The 14804-nt window shown below is 53.1% G+C and overlaps 1 protein-coding gene across 1 annotated transcript in view; it reads left to right on the forward strand.

The window, feature by feature from the left end:
- The window catches only part of Wdr90 (WD repeat domain 90), a 17881-nt gene extending 3134 nt beyond the window's left edge, over positions 1 to 14747 (forward strand). Inside the window, exons 10-41 of the mRNA XM_013347001.2 lie at positions 969 to 1079; positions 1157 to 1302; positions 1385 to 1442; positions 2789 to 2907; positions 2998 to 3159; positions 3239 to 3369; positions 3436 to 3552; positions 3889 to 4124; positions 4311 to 4450; positions 4622 to 4752; positions 5876 to 6006; positions 6255 to 6416; positions 6532 to 6660; positions 6864 to 6979; positions 7604 to 7644; positions 7822 to 7953; positions 8199 to 8387; positions 8617 to 8714; positions 9113 to 9215; positions 9394 to 9515; positions 9656 to 9815; positions 9907 to 10097; positions 10394 to 10562; positions 10651 to 10762; positions 11109 to 11280; positions 12478 to 12600; positions 12717 to 12891; positions 13001 to 13131; positions 13216 to 13359; positions 13432 to 13551; positions 13689 to 13773; positions 14116 to 14747. Of these exons, the coding sequence (XP_013202455.1) occupies positions 969 to 1079; positions 1157 to 1302; positions 1385 to 1442; positions 2789 to 2907; positions 2998 to 3159; positions 3239 to 3369; positions 3436 to 3552; positions 3889 to 4124; positions 4311 to 4450; positions 4622 to 4752; positions 5876 to 6006; positions 6255 to 6416; positions 6532 to 6660; positions 6864 to 6979; positions 7604 to 7644; positions 7822 to 7953; positions 8199 to 8387; positions 8617 to 8714; positions 9113 to 9215; positions 9394 to 9515; positions 9656 to 9815; positions 9907 to 10097; positions 10394 to 10562; positions 10651 to 10762; positions 11109 to 11280; positions 12478 to 12600; positions 12717 to 12891; positions 13001 to 13131; positions 13216 to 13359; positions 13432 to 13551; positions 13689 to 13773; positions 14116 to 14291 (4332 nt within the window). The 3' untranslated portion in view covers positions 14292 to 14747. The remainder of the gene's footprint in view (positions 1 to 968; positions 1080 to 1156; positions 1303 to 1384; positions 1443 to 2788; positions 2908 to 2997; positions 3160 to 3238; positions 3370 to 3435; positions 3553 to 3888; positions 4125 to 4310; positions 4451 to 4621; positions 4753 to 5875; positions 6007 to 6254; positions 6417 to 6531; positions 6661 to 6863; positions 6980 to 7603; positions 7645 to 7821; positions 7954 to 8198; positions 8388 to 8616; positions 8715 to 9112; positions 9216 to 9393; positions 9516 to 9655; positions 9816 to 9906; positions 10098 to 10393; positions 10563 to 10650; positions 10763 to 11108; positions 11281 to 12477; positions 12601 to 12716; positions 12892 to 13000; positions 13132 to 13215; positions 13360 to 13431; positions 13552 to 13688; positions 13774 to 14115) is intronic.
- Positions 14748 to 14804: the final 57 nt, after the last annotated feature.

The following is a 14804-nucleotide window of genomic DNA, read 5'->3' on the forward strand; positions in this document are numbered from 1 at the left end:
CAGGCTGGTCTCGAACTCACAGAGATCCGCCTGCCTCTGCCTCCTGAGTGCTGGGATTAAAGGCGTGCGCCACCACCGCCCGGCTTTTTTTTTTAACTTTTTAAAGATTATTTTATGTGTATGAGTATTTGGCCTGCATGTATATATTTGTCGCATGAATGTGCTGGGTACCAGGGAAGTCAGAAGAGAGTATTAGATACCCTGGAACTGGAGTTACCTGTAGTTGTGAGCTATCATGTGGGTGTTGGGAACTGAACCCTGGCCCTCTGTAAAAGCAGCAAGTGATTTATACTGCTGCCCCATAGTCTCCAGCCCCATAAAGATTTGTTTATTTTATGTGTGTAGGCCTGAACGTACGTGTGGTTACTGCATGTGTGCAGAAGCCCACAGAGATCAGAAAGGACATCAGATCCCCTGAACAAGAGTTACAGGCAGTTGTGAGTCATTGGTGCTTGGAGTAGAACTTGAGTCCTCTTTGCTGCTGAGCCATCTCTCCAGCCCGCTGCGGCTTTAGACCTTCTTGAGTATGGGTCTCTGATCCAGACTGGAACTGTTGGAATTGGGTGTGGTGTGGAATACTGACTCCAGCACGTGCAGTGGGCTTCTAGGCAAAGCCTCGGTTAGAAAGGAGTAGTATTTCTCTCCTTCCTGCCCACCAAGGACCCTGGGCACTCAGCAGTCCTTTCTGGGCATGGTCTCTGAGTCTTTGGTCTTTTGCTACCAAGATCACCAGTCTCTTATGTTGAAGGGCCTTTAGTTGTCTCAACAAATGCCTGTAATGGGGGGGACGGATGCCTCATGTGTATGTACCAGCCTTCCCTTCTAGTGATTTGTATGCTAGCCTTCCCTTATACGTGTGAAGTATGTGTATGTCTTTGTGTGTGTGCATGTACCTCCCCTTCTAAACAGTCAAGAGGAACTTGACTGGGTTTCTGTGCGTGACTTTGGTTCTGTCCCTTTTGTGGTAGGCCCTGTGGACCAAAGATGGCATGGCTGTTGTCTACCCCTGCCATGCAGTCATCATCGTCCTACAGGTTGATACCAGACAGCAGAGATTTTTCCTTGGCCACACAGACAAGGTACACACCTCTTGGGCCTGGGTGGGGAGAGGTGAACTACAGGCCATGTATTCTCTCTCTTTATTATCCTTCTCCAGGTCTCTGCCCTGGCCCTTGATGGGAATGATACACTGCTAGCCTCAGCCCAAGTGCAGCCTCCCAGCATGGTGCGACTCTGGGACTTCCAGACTGGAGGATGCCTGTCCCTCTTCCGCAGCCCACTGCACACCATCTGCTCCCTCAGGTGCAGTGGCCTTGGGGCAGGGCAATAGTGGGAGGGGGGGGAGGTGCCCAGAAGCTGCTGACATCATCTTCCACATCTACAGCTTCTCTGGCAGTGGGGCGCTCCTCTGCGGTGTGGGCAAAGACAGACATGGAAGGACGGTAATGTGTCAATACACCTTGTAGAGGAGGTGGGGCCCTGTCACTTGGATAGTGAGCTCCATCCAGTATCTGGTTTCTAAAACTCTTGTTTATGTTTGTTTCTGTTTATTAAAGTAGTATTTATGCCTTGCTTTGAGGTGGGGCTAGAGAGATGACTCAGTGGTTAAGAGCGCTGGCTGTTTTTCCAATCCCCCGTTCACTTCCAAATACCAACATGGAGTCCCGGGGGGATGGGATGCCCTCTTCTGGCTTCTGTGGGCACTGCACATACATTGGTGCACAGACACATTTAGACAAACACTGATATACACAAAATAAAAATAAATTTATTTATTTATTTATTTTTTTGGTTTTTCAAGACAGGGTTTCTCTGTAGCTTTGGAGCCTGTCCTGGAACTAGCTCTTGTAGACCAGGCTGGCCTCGAACTCACAGAGATCCACCTACCTCTGACTCCTGAGTGTTGGGATTAAAGGTGTGCGCCACCACCGCCTGGCTAATAAAATATTTTTTTAAAAAAAGAGCTGGTGCGGGGGGTGTTGGGGCCCCACGCCTTTAATCCCAGCACTCGGGAGGCAGAGGCAGGCGGATATCTGTGAGTTCGAGACCAGCCTGGTCTACAGAGCTAGTTCCAGGACAGGCTCCAAAGCCACAGAGAAACCCTGTCTCGAAAAAAACCAAAAAAAAAAAAAAAAAAAAAGAGAGAGAATCGTGATGGGCTGGGTGTGGTGGCACATTCTTTTTGTCATCATTTCCTCCACCCTCCAGACAGGGTTTCTCTGTAACAACAGCTCTGGCTGTCCTGGAACTTGTGCTGTAGACCTGACTGGCCTCAAACTCACAGAGATCTTCCTACTTCTGCCTCTGAGTACTGGGTTTAAAGCCCTACCTCTGGGGAGGCAGAGACAGGTGGGCATGTGTCTAGGCCAGTCTGGTCTACATAGTGAGCTCCAGGCCAAGCAAGGTGACACGCTCCAAATCTGTATTTAAATGCTCAGTGCTATCAGAGTTGCAGGCGTTTAGTGCTCTGAAGTGACCCAGTGTTTCAGTGTGAGCTACCTCTGGCTTTTTTCCCTTGAATGCTAGGATTTAATTTAGGGCATCACCTGTTAGATAGTAGCCTTGCCACTGAGATCTATACCCTGCCTCAGTCAGGTTTTGTGTATATTTTCGGGCAGCTACAGCTGCACACTGCAGACTTGACATCTAGGGACAGATTTCTAAGTCCGGGGAAAGCCTCCACCTGTCGAGGAGCTGTGGCCTCAGCTAGTCCTTTCAGGGCAGGGCCAGACAAAGATCTCACAGGGCTTGGTGTCTATACCTGGAGTTCATTGTGGGTTTATTGCAGGTGGTAGTGGCCTGGGGCACAGACCAGGTTGGCCTTGGTGGCGAGGTAGCGGTCCTTGCGAAGGTGCATACTGACTTTGATATTCAGACCTTCCGGATTGCCTTTTTTGATGAAACCAGGTGATGTGGCCAGGCAATAAGGTACCAAGGCAGGGTCTGTTGGGCCTTGAGGCCTCCTGCTCTGCATTGCTTACCCCTCCGTGCCTACAGGATGGCCTCATGTGGTCGGGGCAGTGTACGGCTGTGGCGACTGCGGGGTGGTGCCCTACGCTCCTGTGCTGTGGACCTAGGCGAGTATTGTGCACTGGAACTCACTGACCTCGCCTTTGCACATGCCCTGGATGGCCCCTGGGCACCCTCGGGTAGCATACTGTGAGTCCCCGCCTTCGTCGTTACCCAGCCCACCCCATACCTTGAGTTCCCTGCCTCACCTCTTACCTTCCTTGGGCAGCTTTGTGTGTAGCCATAGCGGCCACATCCTGGAGATTGACCATCAGCGCATGGCTGTGCAGCACATCCGCCGCTTGCTGCCCACACAGTCCCCTGGGGTTCCGCTCACTGAGAAGCAGAACTTCAGCTTGGGTAGGTGGGCACCTGTCCCTGGGGGGAGTGGCATGACATTGAGGTGCTGATGCCTGCCCTTTCCAGGGTCCGGCATTGCCATCAGCAGCCTCAGTGTCTCTTCTGCCACATGTGCTGTGGGCTCTGAGGATGGCTACCTGCGACTCTGGCCCCTAGACTTTTCCTCAGTGCTCCTAGAGGCTGGTGAGACCGCAGATATCTACTTATCCTGGCTTGGGGAGGGTGGGGTTCTCTGGCTCTGGTTTTGATAACACTATTCCTGGTCTGGACAGTGAGTTGAGAGGTCAGGACATTGTCCTGAGCCTGACACCTATCAATACAGGAGTGGCTGCAGGCTGGTTTCACAGGGGCTTTGAGGGCAGTGGCTAGTGGGTAGGATACTCTGGTGACCTTGGCAGCCGTAGAACAAGTGGTTGGTGTCTTGGGGACCTCAGTGTCCACATAGTGTGGTGTGACATTTCCTGGAGTTAGTTCTGAAGCCTGCCGTGCCCCAGTTCTGCTGACCCACCCTTCCCACAGATCATGACGGCCCTGTGAGTTCAGTCTCCTTCAGTCCCGATGGCCTGCGCGTGCTGTCCACCACTACTTTAGGACACCTGGGCTTCCTTGATGTCCCCTCCCGGGAGTATACTGTGCTGGCACGCTCCCACATGGCCCCAGTGCTGGCGCTTTCTACAGAACAGAACCGGGGACAGATGGCCACTGTGTCCCTTGACCACACTGTCCGCATTTGGGACCTGACTACCCTCCAACAGGTGGGGAATAGCAAAAGGCAGGTAGGTCCAGATAATACACAAAAGGGCTGTGGGCAGGGTGGGGGGCACAGGGATTTGGTCCTTCCAGTCTGATGTCTGGAACTTGGTGTTAAAGTCACCTAGGGTACTCTTTTCTCTTGGGTTCTCTTGGCCTTTCCCCCCTTCATGGTGGCCTCTTCCCTCCAGCTGTATGACTTCTCGTCCTCTGAGGAAACCCCTTGTGCTGTTGCTTTCCACCCCACACTGCCAAACTTCTTCTGTGGCTTCAGCAGTGGGGCTGTGCGCTCCTTCAGCTTGGAGAACTCTGGAGTCCTGGTAGAACACACGTGAGTGCCCCTGGGGGATCAGGGCTCACAGACATTAGCAGTGAATGTGGAAGCTGAGGAGATGTGCGGGATTCCAAGTGGGGAAGACCCTTTGCAGGAAAGCCAGTACCACCACGAACCCCATCTTAGCTCCCAGGACCAAGGTCAGTGAGTGTCCCATGTGTGGTGCAGGCGTCACCGAGGGGCCATCACCAGCCTGGTCATCACCCCTGACGGCAGATTCCTGTTCAGCTCCTGCTCTCAGGGCTCCCTGGTCCAGTACAACTGTGCTGTCTCCCGATGCTGCGTCCTACGTGTGGCAGGTCAGGCTCCTAGCCACTCACTGGTTCCAAGGCACTGCAGAAACCTGTCTTAGTTTGCTTTCTATTGCTGTGATAAAGACCATGACCAAAAGCAGCTTGGGGAAGAGAGGGTTTATTTCATCTTACAGCTTACAATCCATCAGGACAGTTTAAGATAGGAACTGAAGCAAACACCATGGAGAGCCGCTTACTGGCTTGATCCCCATGGCTTGTTTGTCCTGCTTTCTTACACAACCCAGGACCACCTGCCCAAAAGTGGAACTGCCAAAATCGGCCCTCCCTTGTTTAATCAGTCATTAATAAAGAAAATGTTCTGCTGGGTGTGGTAGTGCACACCTGTAATACCCACACTCAGGAGGCAGAGGCAGGTGGATTGCTGTGAGTTTGAGGCTAGCCTAGTCTACAAAGCAAGTTCCAGGACAGCCAGGGCTGCTGCACAAAGAAACTCTGTCTTGAAAAATTACAAAAAAAAAAAAAAAAAAAAAAAAAAAGGCTGGAGAGGTGGCTCAGAGGTTAAGAGCACTTGCTGCTCTCCAGAGGTCCTGAGTTCAATTCCCAGCAACCACATGGTGGCTCACAACCATCTGTAATGGGATCTGGTGCCCTCTTCTGGCCTGCAGGCACACATGCAGGCAGAACACTGTGTACATAATAAATAAATCTTTAAAAAAAGATCAATCACTATGATGTATTACATAAAAAGAAAAAACGTCTCCACAGAATTGCTTACAGGCAAATCTAATAGAGGCATTTTCTCAATTTCCTCTGCCCAGAAGACCCTTGCTGTGTCAGGTTTCCAGGAATATCTAACCAGAGCAGGGCCATTGCCTCCACTCTTAGGGCCTAGGTTATGCCATGTGCTTCCTCACAAGCCAAAGGTCAGTAAGGGTCTGTGCCTACCCCGCTGTAGAAGGTGGGCAGCCTGGGCACCAGGAAAATGACTGGAAGAGACCTGTTAAAAGGGCATCTATGCCTCTGGTGAGTCATGTGACCATGGCCTATGAGGACTGGCGAACTGAAGTGTGTGTTCTGTGGAAGCTGTAGAGGGCCAGTGCATGCTGCAGGGGAGACGGGATTAACTCTCTCCTGTCACCTGCTGACCCACCGCCCTGTGCTGCTACAGCCAACATGCTCTGTCAGGATGGCCGCCCCAACCCCAATATCCTGGCAGTCAGTGGAGACAGCTGCCGGCTGGCCTTTGTGGGCCCCTCTAAGTGCATGGTGACAGTCGTGGAGTCAGCCTCCCTGGACAAGGTGAGTGTGGGACCCCTGGGTCAGGGGTTCTACCCGGCTAGATAGAAAGTGGTACAGGAGTAGGTAAGAGGCTGCAGCTACTCAGGAGCAGGCCCAGGCCTACCTACTATGCTAAGCGGGTTCTGGGCTCACCCTGCTCTCTGAAAGGTCAGCTTCCTATGTGGGGGTTATGTCTGGGTGCCCAGGTGGGTGCTCCTGAAGCCACTTCCTCCCAGGCTCTGGGTGGTGCTAGTGTCTCTTGCCCCCAGCTACTGCATGTTGATGTCAGCACCCTCAACCTGGCCAGCAACCACCTGGACTGGGCTGTGGCTGTCTGCTTCTGCCCTGGGGACTCAGGCCATCTGCTGGTGTCCACATCCTCTAACAATGTTGTGGTACTGGATGCTGTGTCGGGACACACTATCCGGAAGGTGAGTCATGGGACTACGGGCAGCTGGCCTGCTGATCCTTCCCTGTTCCTGCAGCCTTGCCCTCAGTGCCCACTGTGCCACCACAAAGGGGCGTCTTAGAGAATGCTTCCTCTAGTTTTCCAGTGTCCGCTCCAGAGCCTGCTCCTCCCTGGCTCTTAGTGAGGATGCTCGTTTGCTGCTGGCAGCCACTGGCCGGACCATTACAGTGTGGGATTATCCAACACAGGCGAACCCCAGCTGCCAGGTATGTGCTGAGGGCTCCCCATAGGTGGCTGAGGAGACTCCTGGAGGACCAAGTGAAGGAAGGCAGGAGCTAGAAGGAGGGAGGGCGATGTGCAGAACTCTCTGCCCGCTGAGGCCAAATGCTACACGGGGATACCTAGATACTGGGAGTTCAGAATCCTAGACATGCTCTGGGTCCCTGTGCGTGCTACTTTCTGTCCCTAGGTTTACATTGGCCACTCAGAGCCTGTGCGTGTTGTAGCCTTCACCCCCGATCAGCAGCAGGTCCTCAGCGTGGGGGATGCCATCTTCCTCTGGGATGTCCTGGCCACCTCTGAGAGGCAAGTGTCTGCCCTTCAACATGTCTGTGTGTGTTGTTGGTTGTCTTACTCTTTTACTCTTTGGTCTTTCAGGGGGGCTGCCACCATTTCCCAAATAAATCACACATGGAGGTGTATTCTTAATTATTATAAATGCCAGGTCTTGGCTTGTTTCTAGCCAACTTTTCTTATCTTAAATTATTCTGTCTTTGTTTTGTTTTGTTTTGTTTCGGGACAGAATTTCTCTGTAGCTTTGGAGCCTATCTGGAACTCAAACTCACAGAGATCCGCCTGTCTCTGCTCCCTGAGTGCTGGGATTAAAGGCGTGCATCTCCACTGCCCAGCCCTTCTTTCTTTTTCTTCCTTATTTCTCCTATTTATTCTCTGCCTACCAGCCCCACTATCCTTTCTCCTGCCTCGCTATTGGCCGTTCAGCTCTTTATTAGACCACCAGGTGTTTTAGACAGGCAAAGTATCTCAGCTTCACAGAGTTAAACAAATGCAGCATAAAAGAATGCAACACACCTTTGCATCATTAAACAAATGTTCCACAGCATAAACAAATGTAACACATCTTAAAATAATATTCCACAACATGCATGGGCCTTTTGCTGGCTGCCTCCTGACACCTTTTCTTGTTCTCAGTGACCAAAGTGAACCTGGGGTACCTGCAGTCCATGAGGCTGGTGAGTGACCCAGGCTTAGCTGGCAGAGGAGGGTATAGCACTGTTAGTTGGGTGGAGCTGACACAGGTTGGGCAGATGGCACCATCTCCTCTGATATGTCTGTCATCACCACAGAGACTGTCTCCCTAATAGACAGATCTGATATGCCCAACCCTGATATGGTCTTTCTATCTCTAGGCTCCAGTGTAGGACAGTTGGAGGACCTGGCATCTGGGGCCAGTGGACTCCCTCGGCAGCAAGTGCCCATACCATCTCAGGCATCACCATCCCCACTGAGTATCCATGACAGACCCCTTGAAGGCAGCGCTGGTAAGGGCTGGAGTCCTAAGCATGTCTGGGTTACCTGGACTCAGTGTGTTCCTTGGTGCTGATTCTGGGGTGGTGTCAGGCCAGGTAGCTGTTTCCCTCATCTTCTTTCTTTCAAGACAGGCTCTTAGCATTTAGCTCTGTAGACCAGGCTGGTCTTGAACTCACCAAGATCTGCTTGTGGGGATTGAAGGCATGCACCACCATATCTGGCTCTGTTTCCCTCTTTTTGTTGGTCCTAACCCTAGGCACCTTTTCCACATCGGATGAGGAAGGGCTCTGTGAGGAGAACCATGATGTCTCTGAGGCATTCCTCCAAGCCCAGGCACCGACCCCACCTGTGCTCGTAGAGAGAGAAGCCAGTGGAGCTGGGGATGGTCCTCGGGAGACTGCAAAGGGTTCTTGGGCACCGGCTGTAGTTCATCATAGCCAGACAAGTAAGCAGGTGGCCACACGCAGGGATTGAGGCCTCAGTCAGGGCAGTTTGGGGGTTTGTAGTAATCTTACCTGAAAGATGAGTTGACGTCACCTCCAGGACCCTGGGAATCCTGGTATACCTGCAGTGGGTGGAACACAGCTGTCCGCCTAGCAGGGTTGGGGGTTTGTGTTGGGGAGGGGTCTCAGCTGGTAGTAGTTCAGTGCCCTTTGCTCTCCTCCTCCTGTCAGGTGAATGGAGCCTCCGGAGAGTAAAGACTGGGCTCCCAACCCGTCCGGATTCCTACAAGCATTTCACAGCTCGATATAAGGCCTCTACACGGGTCAAGGTCGGCGGCACACCATGCTGCCACTCTTGGGGTTTCTGAGTATTCCTCTGGTGACCGTGGGCCCTCTCAGTCTTCCCCAGAGTCTCTGTTAGGTCTTCTTCCCAGAGGGTAGCTTTCATGCCATGCACCCGCACACCCACCTTTCTGTGGCACATATGTATATACTGCTGGCGCTCTGAGAGCCCACCTCTGTCTCTCCAGTGCTGCCCCTCCTGGGCCGCTCCACACCTAGGATCAAGTCCTAGTTCCTATGGCTCCCACGTGTCCCACCTATCTCTGTATCGATACCCTGGGTCCCTTACCTGACCACTCTGTCTGTATGTCTCCAGTCAGCTTGACCATGTAGTTTTGGGGCCAGCTGTGCTGATTATCAGCTTTCTGGGTCTGCTTCCTTGTAGAGTGTCTCCTTTCCACCCGTTGGCAGGGAGCAGCTGCGACTAAAGACCGTTGTGGGCTACAATGGGAACGGGCGGGCCAACATGGTCTGGAGGCCCAATACAGGTAGGGCTAGAGTGCCCAGTCCCATCCTCTAGGGTGGGTCCTCCATAGCAAATGGATGTGAGATGTCAGTTGAAGCTTCTAGAGTGCAGGGCACTGGCACATGCCCTTGTGATGCCAAGGCCCCGTGAGGTCTGACTATCAGCGGTGACAGGAACCTTGGCATTTTCCTTGCCTACAGGCTTCTTTGCCTACACATGTGGTCGATTGGTGGTGGTGGAGGACCTGCATTCTGGCACCCAGCGACACTGGCTTGGCCACCCCCAAGAGATCTCTACTCTGGCACTCAACCAGGATGGCCAGGTGCGTGTCCGTGGGCACAGTGCACAGCGGAGCTTAGTTCTAGCTCAGCATGAAGGGCACTGTCCTTGCTTCTCCTCCACTTAGCAAGGGCAGGCATACGTAACGATTTCCTCCCTGACCACCTACCCTCCTGCTTGCAGGTCTTGGCCTCCGCCTCCTGCTGTGGCGGCACAGCTGCCCGCTGCCAGATCCGCATTTGGGATGTCCCCAAGGGCGTCTGTCAGCACCTCCTTTCCCACCATGACACAGCTGTGCAGGCTCTGACCTTCTCCCCCGATGATGAGTTCCTTGTGACCCTGGGTAGGTGGGTTTGGAGAGGCGGAGAAAGGGCAGGCTTCCGAGGATCTCTGGTGGCCGGACTGCGCCTGATGTCCCTGTTTTGTGTCCCCAGGGGACTATGCTGACCTCACCCTTGCCCTGTGGAGCATGGCTACCTATGAACTCCTGTCATCCACTCGCCTCCCAGAGCCTGTGCATGGTGTAGCCTTCAATCCCTGGGATGCCAATGAACTCATCTGTGTGGGCACAAGTGCCATTACCTTCTGGCTCCTGCAGCACCATGGGACAGATACCAGCTTCCAGGTACCGGACTGCTGGCTGAGGTGTTTCTTTTCTTTGCTTTTTATTCTAATTTTATTTTATATTCATTGGTGTTTCACCTACATGTATGTCTGTGTGAGGGTGTTAGATCCCCAGGAACTGGAATTACAAACATTTGTAAGCTGCCATGTGTTTGCTGGGAATTGAACCTGGGGCCTCTGGAAGAGGAACAGCTAGTGCTGTTAACTGCTGAGCCATCTCTTCAGCCCTGAGGTATTGAATGGAGTCTGGTTGCCTCAGGGCATCACTGACCCATAGCCATGCTTGTGCTCTGTCAGGTTCACCGGGAACCAGTCCCTGAGGAATTGGGGGCATCCGAGTTGACCTCACTCTGCTATGGGGCGAGTCCCCTGCTCTACTGTGGCTCCAGCTCTGGCCAGGTCTGTGTCTGGGACACTGGCACTGGCCGCTGCTTCCTGGCCTGGGAGGCTGATGAAGGCGAGATTGGTGGGTGCCCAACAACCTCTATGACCCCCAAATGTACTAGCTGTCACAACCTGGGGGGTGGGTATCTCATGCCCACCCTGTCTTCTAGGAGTGCTGCTGTGCTCGGGTTCGAGACTGGTCAGTGGCAGTAACACAAGAAGGCTGCGTCTTTGGGCTGTGGACGTTGTTCCAGAGCTGAGGCGCAAGGGTTCAAGTGCCAGGTGAGCTGCCATGGGCCTCTCGCCTGCACTATTCCCTTGGGTTTTGGCCGCAAATTTCAAGTCCTTGTTGGCTCCTGCAAGCCACACCCATTCTGTAACACAGCTCTCACATGAAGGCTGCCCTACATACCTGTCCTCAGCTGGGTCCCTCCTTGAGAATACACTCAGGCATAGCATGGGCCTTTCAGGCTGCAGACCAAGGAGAGATGGGCTTGAAGCGCCTGCGCTATGTAGGGTCCTGGTTCCTTTACCCATGAGAATACAGCACCAGATGACTGCTGGTTCCTCCATCACCTGGCATACTGGCTGGCTCGTGTCTCAAGATTCCTTTCCCCTATCCTTTTAGATCCAGTTCTGTGTTCATGGAGCGTGAGCTGACCCTGGATGGGGCTGTTGTGAGTGCCAGCTTTGACAGTGGCATGGACATGGGTGTAGTGGGCACCACAGCTGGCACACTCTGGTACATCAGCTGGACAGAGGGCACTAGCACCCGTCTCATCAGTGGCCACAGGAGCAAGGTGAGCCTGCTGGGCTGTTAAGGAAGGCAGGGTTTCTACCACCCCAGGCAGGACAGGCTAGGGCAGCCCCATTTCCTACCCTCTTCCTACACCCTAGTCATCTTGTCTTCAGCTGCTAGTGTTCTTAGGGAGACTCAAGTGGACCCTCTTGAGTCCAGGCATTGTTTATATCTGCTATGGGCCTGACTGACTCTGCAGTGTTCTAGATCCTTGCTAGTGTTTCTATATTTTACTTGTAACTTGTTGAGGAGCCCGCATCACCTGCTTAGCAGTTCCCAGAGGCTGCCTCTGCTGACATTATCAGAGTCCTACTGTGGAGTTCAGGTAGCAGGAGGCCCCAGAAGGTTCTGGTTGAATCTGCTCAGATCCAGTTGGAACTGGTCTGGGTGTTTCAGGTGTGGCCAGGCCAGTCAATTGATGGGAGTATCTGGATTTATTCATGCCTGACAGTCATGTGATAGATAGATCCTGCATGTGGCCTGTATCGGGCTTCCTCCACTGTCCATCATAATTCCAGGTTCATGCAGGCTGTGTGTCAGTGCGACCATCCTTTCTATGGCCAGTCTCCTCTTGTTCAAATAGCCAACATGCTCTCCCTCCTTCAGAAGTTTGGATCACAGCCCTTGAGCTGTGCTGGCAGTCCTAACTGCCATGATATGAGCCTCAAAAGCCCACTGTTGGATCAGCTGATGGAGCTGGAGATGGGGCCCAGGACCCCTGAGCAACCCCTAACCTTGAATTTTCTTTAGGAGGTGTGATGCATCAGTTTACACTGAATTCCTTTGGTTCGTGGTGTCTGTGCCACCCTCCTCCAAAAACCCTGATTCTTAGTGGTGCCCACAAAATACACACCTGTTTGCTCATCAAGACAGTCAACAGCCTGACGGGGAAAAAAGCCACAAAGCCACGCATGTCACAAGCACTGGAGACAGCCAAGTGTTTTGTGCTTTTGCTTTTAGTTTGTAGCCTGCTGGAGACACGTGGTCACATTATATATTTTAGGTTCTGATAATGTGTCCCACCTACTGATGGGGTCATCCCCAAGTCTAGGGAAGTAGCATGTACATTCACATGGAGATGGTTGGGCCAAGTAGGCTTGGGCAGGAGACAGATGTTCCTGTGTGGTGGCCTGGTCCTGGAGACCAGGGTAGGAAAGGCCCAGTTAGGCATCCCCTCAGCCATACTGGGCTCCGACAGGTGAACGAGGTGGTCTTCAGCCCCAGCGAGTCTCACTGTGCCACCTGTGGCGAGGATGGCAGCGTGAGGGTATGGTCTTTGGCCAGCATGGAGTTGGTGATCCAGTTCCAAGTGCTGAACCAGGTAGGTTGGGAGTTGTGAGTGCGGATGGGATTTAGTGTGTGCTCAAAGTGGAGCCCAGGTCATATGCTGCATTCCCATGCACTGAAGCCAGTGCTGTCACCTCCCTGGGGCACCAGAGCTGCCTCTGCCTTGCGTGGAGCCCCCCAGCCTGTGGACGCCCAGAGCAGCAGCAGGTGGTGGCAGGCTACAGTGATGGCACACTTCGAGTCTTCAGCATCTCTCGCACTGCAATGGAGCTCAAGATGCACCCCCACCGGACTGCGCTGACAGCCATTGCCTTCTCCACTGATGGTGAGGAGATGGGGCCACAGAGTGATGTGTCAACCTCATCTCGCCCACATCACACTTCAGGGCATGGGCTAGGCTCACAGGGTGGCAATCTAATCTCCATCTGGCACAGGTCAGACCATCCTATCTGGAGACAAGGATGGACTTGTGGCTATAAGCCGCCCCTGCACAGGAATGACCTTCCGTGTACTCAGTGACCACCGGGGTGCTCCAATCTCTGCTATCCAGAGCACAAGCAAAGAGGTAAGGCAATCTCAGGTGATGGTGGGAAGAGGTTTGGGGTGCTTTGGGCAGTCGGCAGGTTCTCATATTCCTCATTTCTCCCAGTATGGAGACCTAGGGGTAGAGGGTGCTGACCTGTGGCTGGCTGCAAGCGGGGACCAGCGGGTCAGCATCTGGGCCTCTGACTGGCTCCAGGACCGCTGTGAGCTCCTGGAGTGGTTGAGCTTTCCTGCACCTGCCACCTCAGAGGTAAGAGCTCCCAGGGCATATGGGTGGGGATTGCGACCTGCACAGTTCAACACAATACACTATTTCTCACAGACTTTAGGCCTCCTGCCCCCCTCTCTTGCTGCCTTCTGCCCTTGGGACAGGGCGATACTGGTGTGCGTGGGCCTTGGTGCACATAAAGAGGTGGTCTTTTACAGCCTCCGCCAAAAGCAGGTTTGTGAGTTATGATAGAATTGCTGCCTTGTGGATGGGCATCCGGGGCTGTGCATGCACAGTCATAAAGTCATGGAGTCCGGGCTGTGTTCCTAGCAGGATTCCCCAGTGTCATGCTGTCTGCTGTCTTCCTATAGGTAGTGCAGAAGACACTGCTGCCCTTCTTTGCCATGTCCTTGAGCCTGTCCGCAGGGGCCCAGCTCATGGTGGTTGGCTTTGCTGGTGAGTGCTGGTAGATACACTTGTGCTGTTTTGGGGAATGGCAAACTGGCTCTCCTGCTCTTCACCTCTGTGCCTTGGGGCTCCCTCTCTATGAAGAGTGTGGAGACATAACCCCAAAGAGGGCCTAAGCTCAAGGCAAGGTGCAAGTTACCAACTGCAGCACCTGCGCTGAGGCCAATGGGACAGCTTTGATGGCCTTCGGCCATAGCAGGTTTAGTGATACAGAGATTGATCATGGTCGGGATTCTACTCAGCAAGATCCCCTGGTGCAGGCGGGGCACAAGAAGATTGGGCATCCCTCTGGATGCTGCCTGGCCCTCTCATCCTGTCATCTGTCCACAGAATGCATGCTGAGGCTCCTAGACTGTGTGTCAGGGTCTGCCCAGGACTTTGAAGGCCATGATGACTCAGTACACCTGTGTAGGTTCACCCCGTCTGGCAGACTGCTCTTCACAGCTGCACACAATGAGATCCTGGTGTGGGAAGTCACCAGCCCTGAACCCTTGCTAGGAACATAGGCAGAAAAGCCAGGCTGTGGATTGCTGCATGCTGAACCAGGACAGACTGGCTGGGACAGACTTCAGAACTACACTGTTTTGAATGTGGGTGATCTGAAAAGATTTGAGGAGGCTTAGAATGTGTGAGGACATGGATTTGATCCCCAGAACCATTCCAGAACACACAAAAGACAGCATACTGGGATGGTTTTTCGCACGAAGGTTGTTTTATTGTTTTTATTTTGTACAGTTTAAATAAATAAAAGCTGGCATTTGTTATATTGATACATTGTTTTATTATTGCCCCATAAATTGCATCTCTGCATCACTTCTGTCCTGAACTCAGCCTTTGCCCCTATGCCCAGCCCTGTCCTTTGTCCAGCCTTGCTAGCCACTGGCCCTGAGAAGCTTATTGGGTCCAAGGCAAGTGGCTACACCACCTGCAGTGTTACGAGCACCCATGTGGCGGCGCCGACTCGTAGCTCAGCCACTAGCTGGTACTGCGCGGGCGGGACCGGAAGCTTGTGTAAGGGC

This window comes from Microtus ochrogaster, chromosome 7 (assembly GCF_000317375.1).
Source record: "Microtus ochrogaster isolate Prairie Vole_2 chromosome 7, MicOch1.0, whole genome shotgun sequence".
Lineage (NCBI taxonomy): Eukaryota > Metazoa > Chordata > Mammalia > Rodentia > Cricetidae > Microtus > Microtus ochrogaster.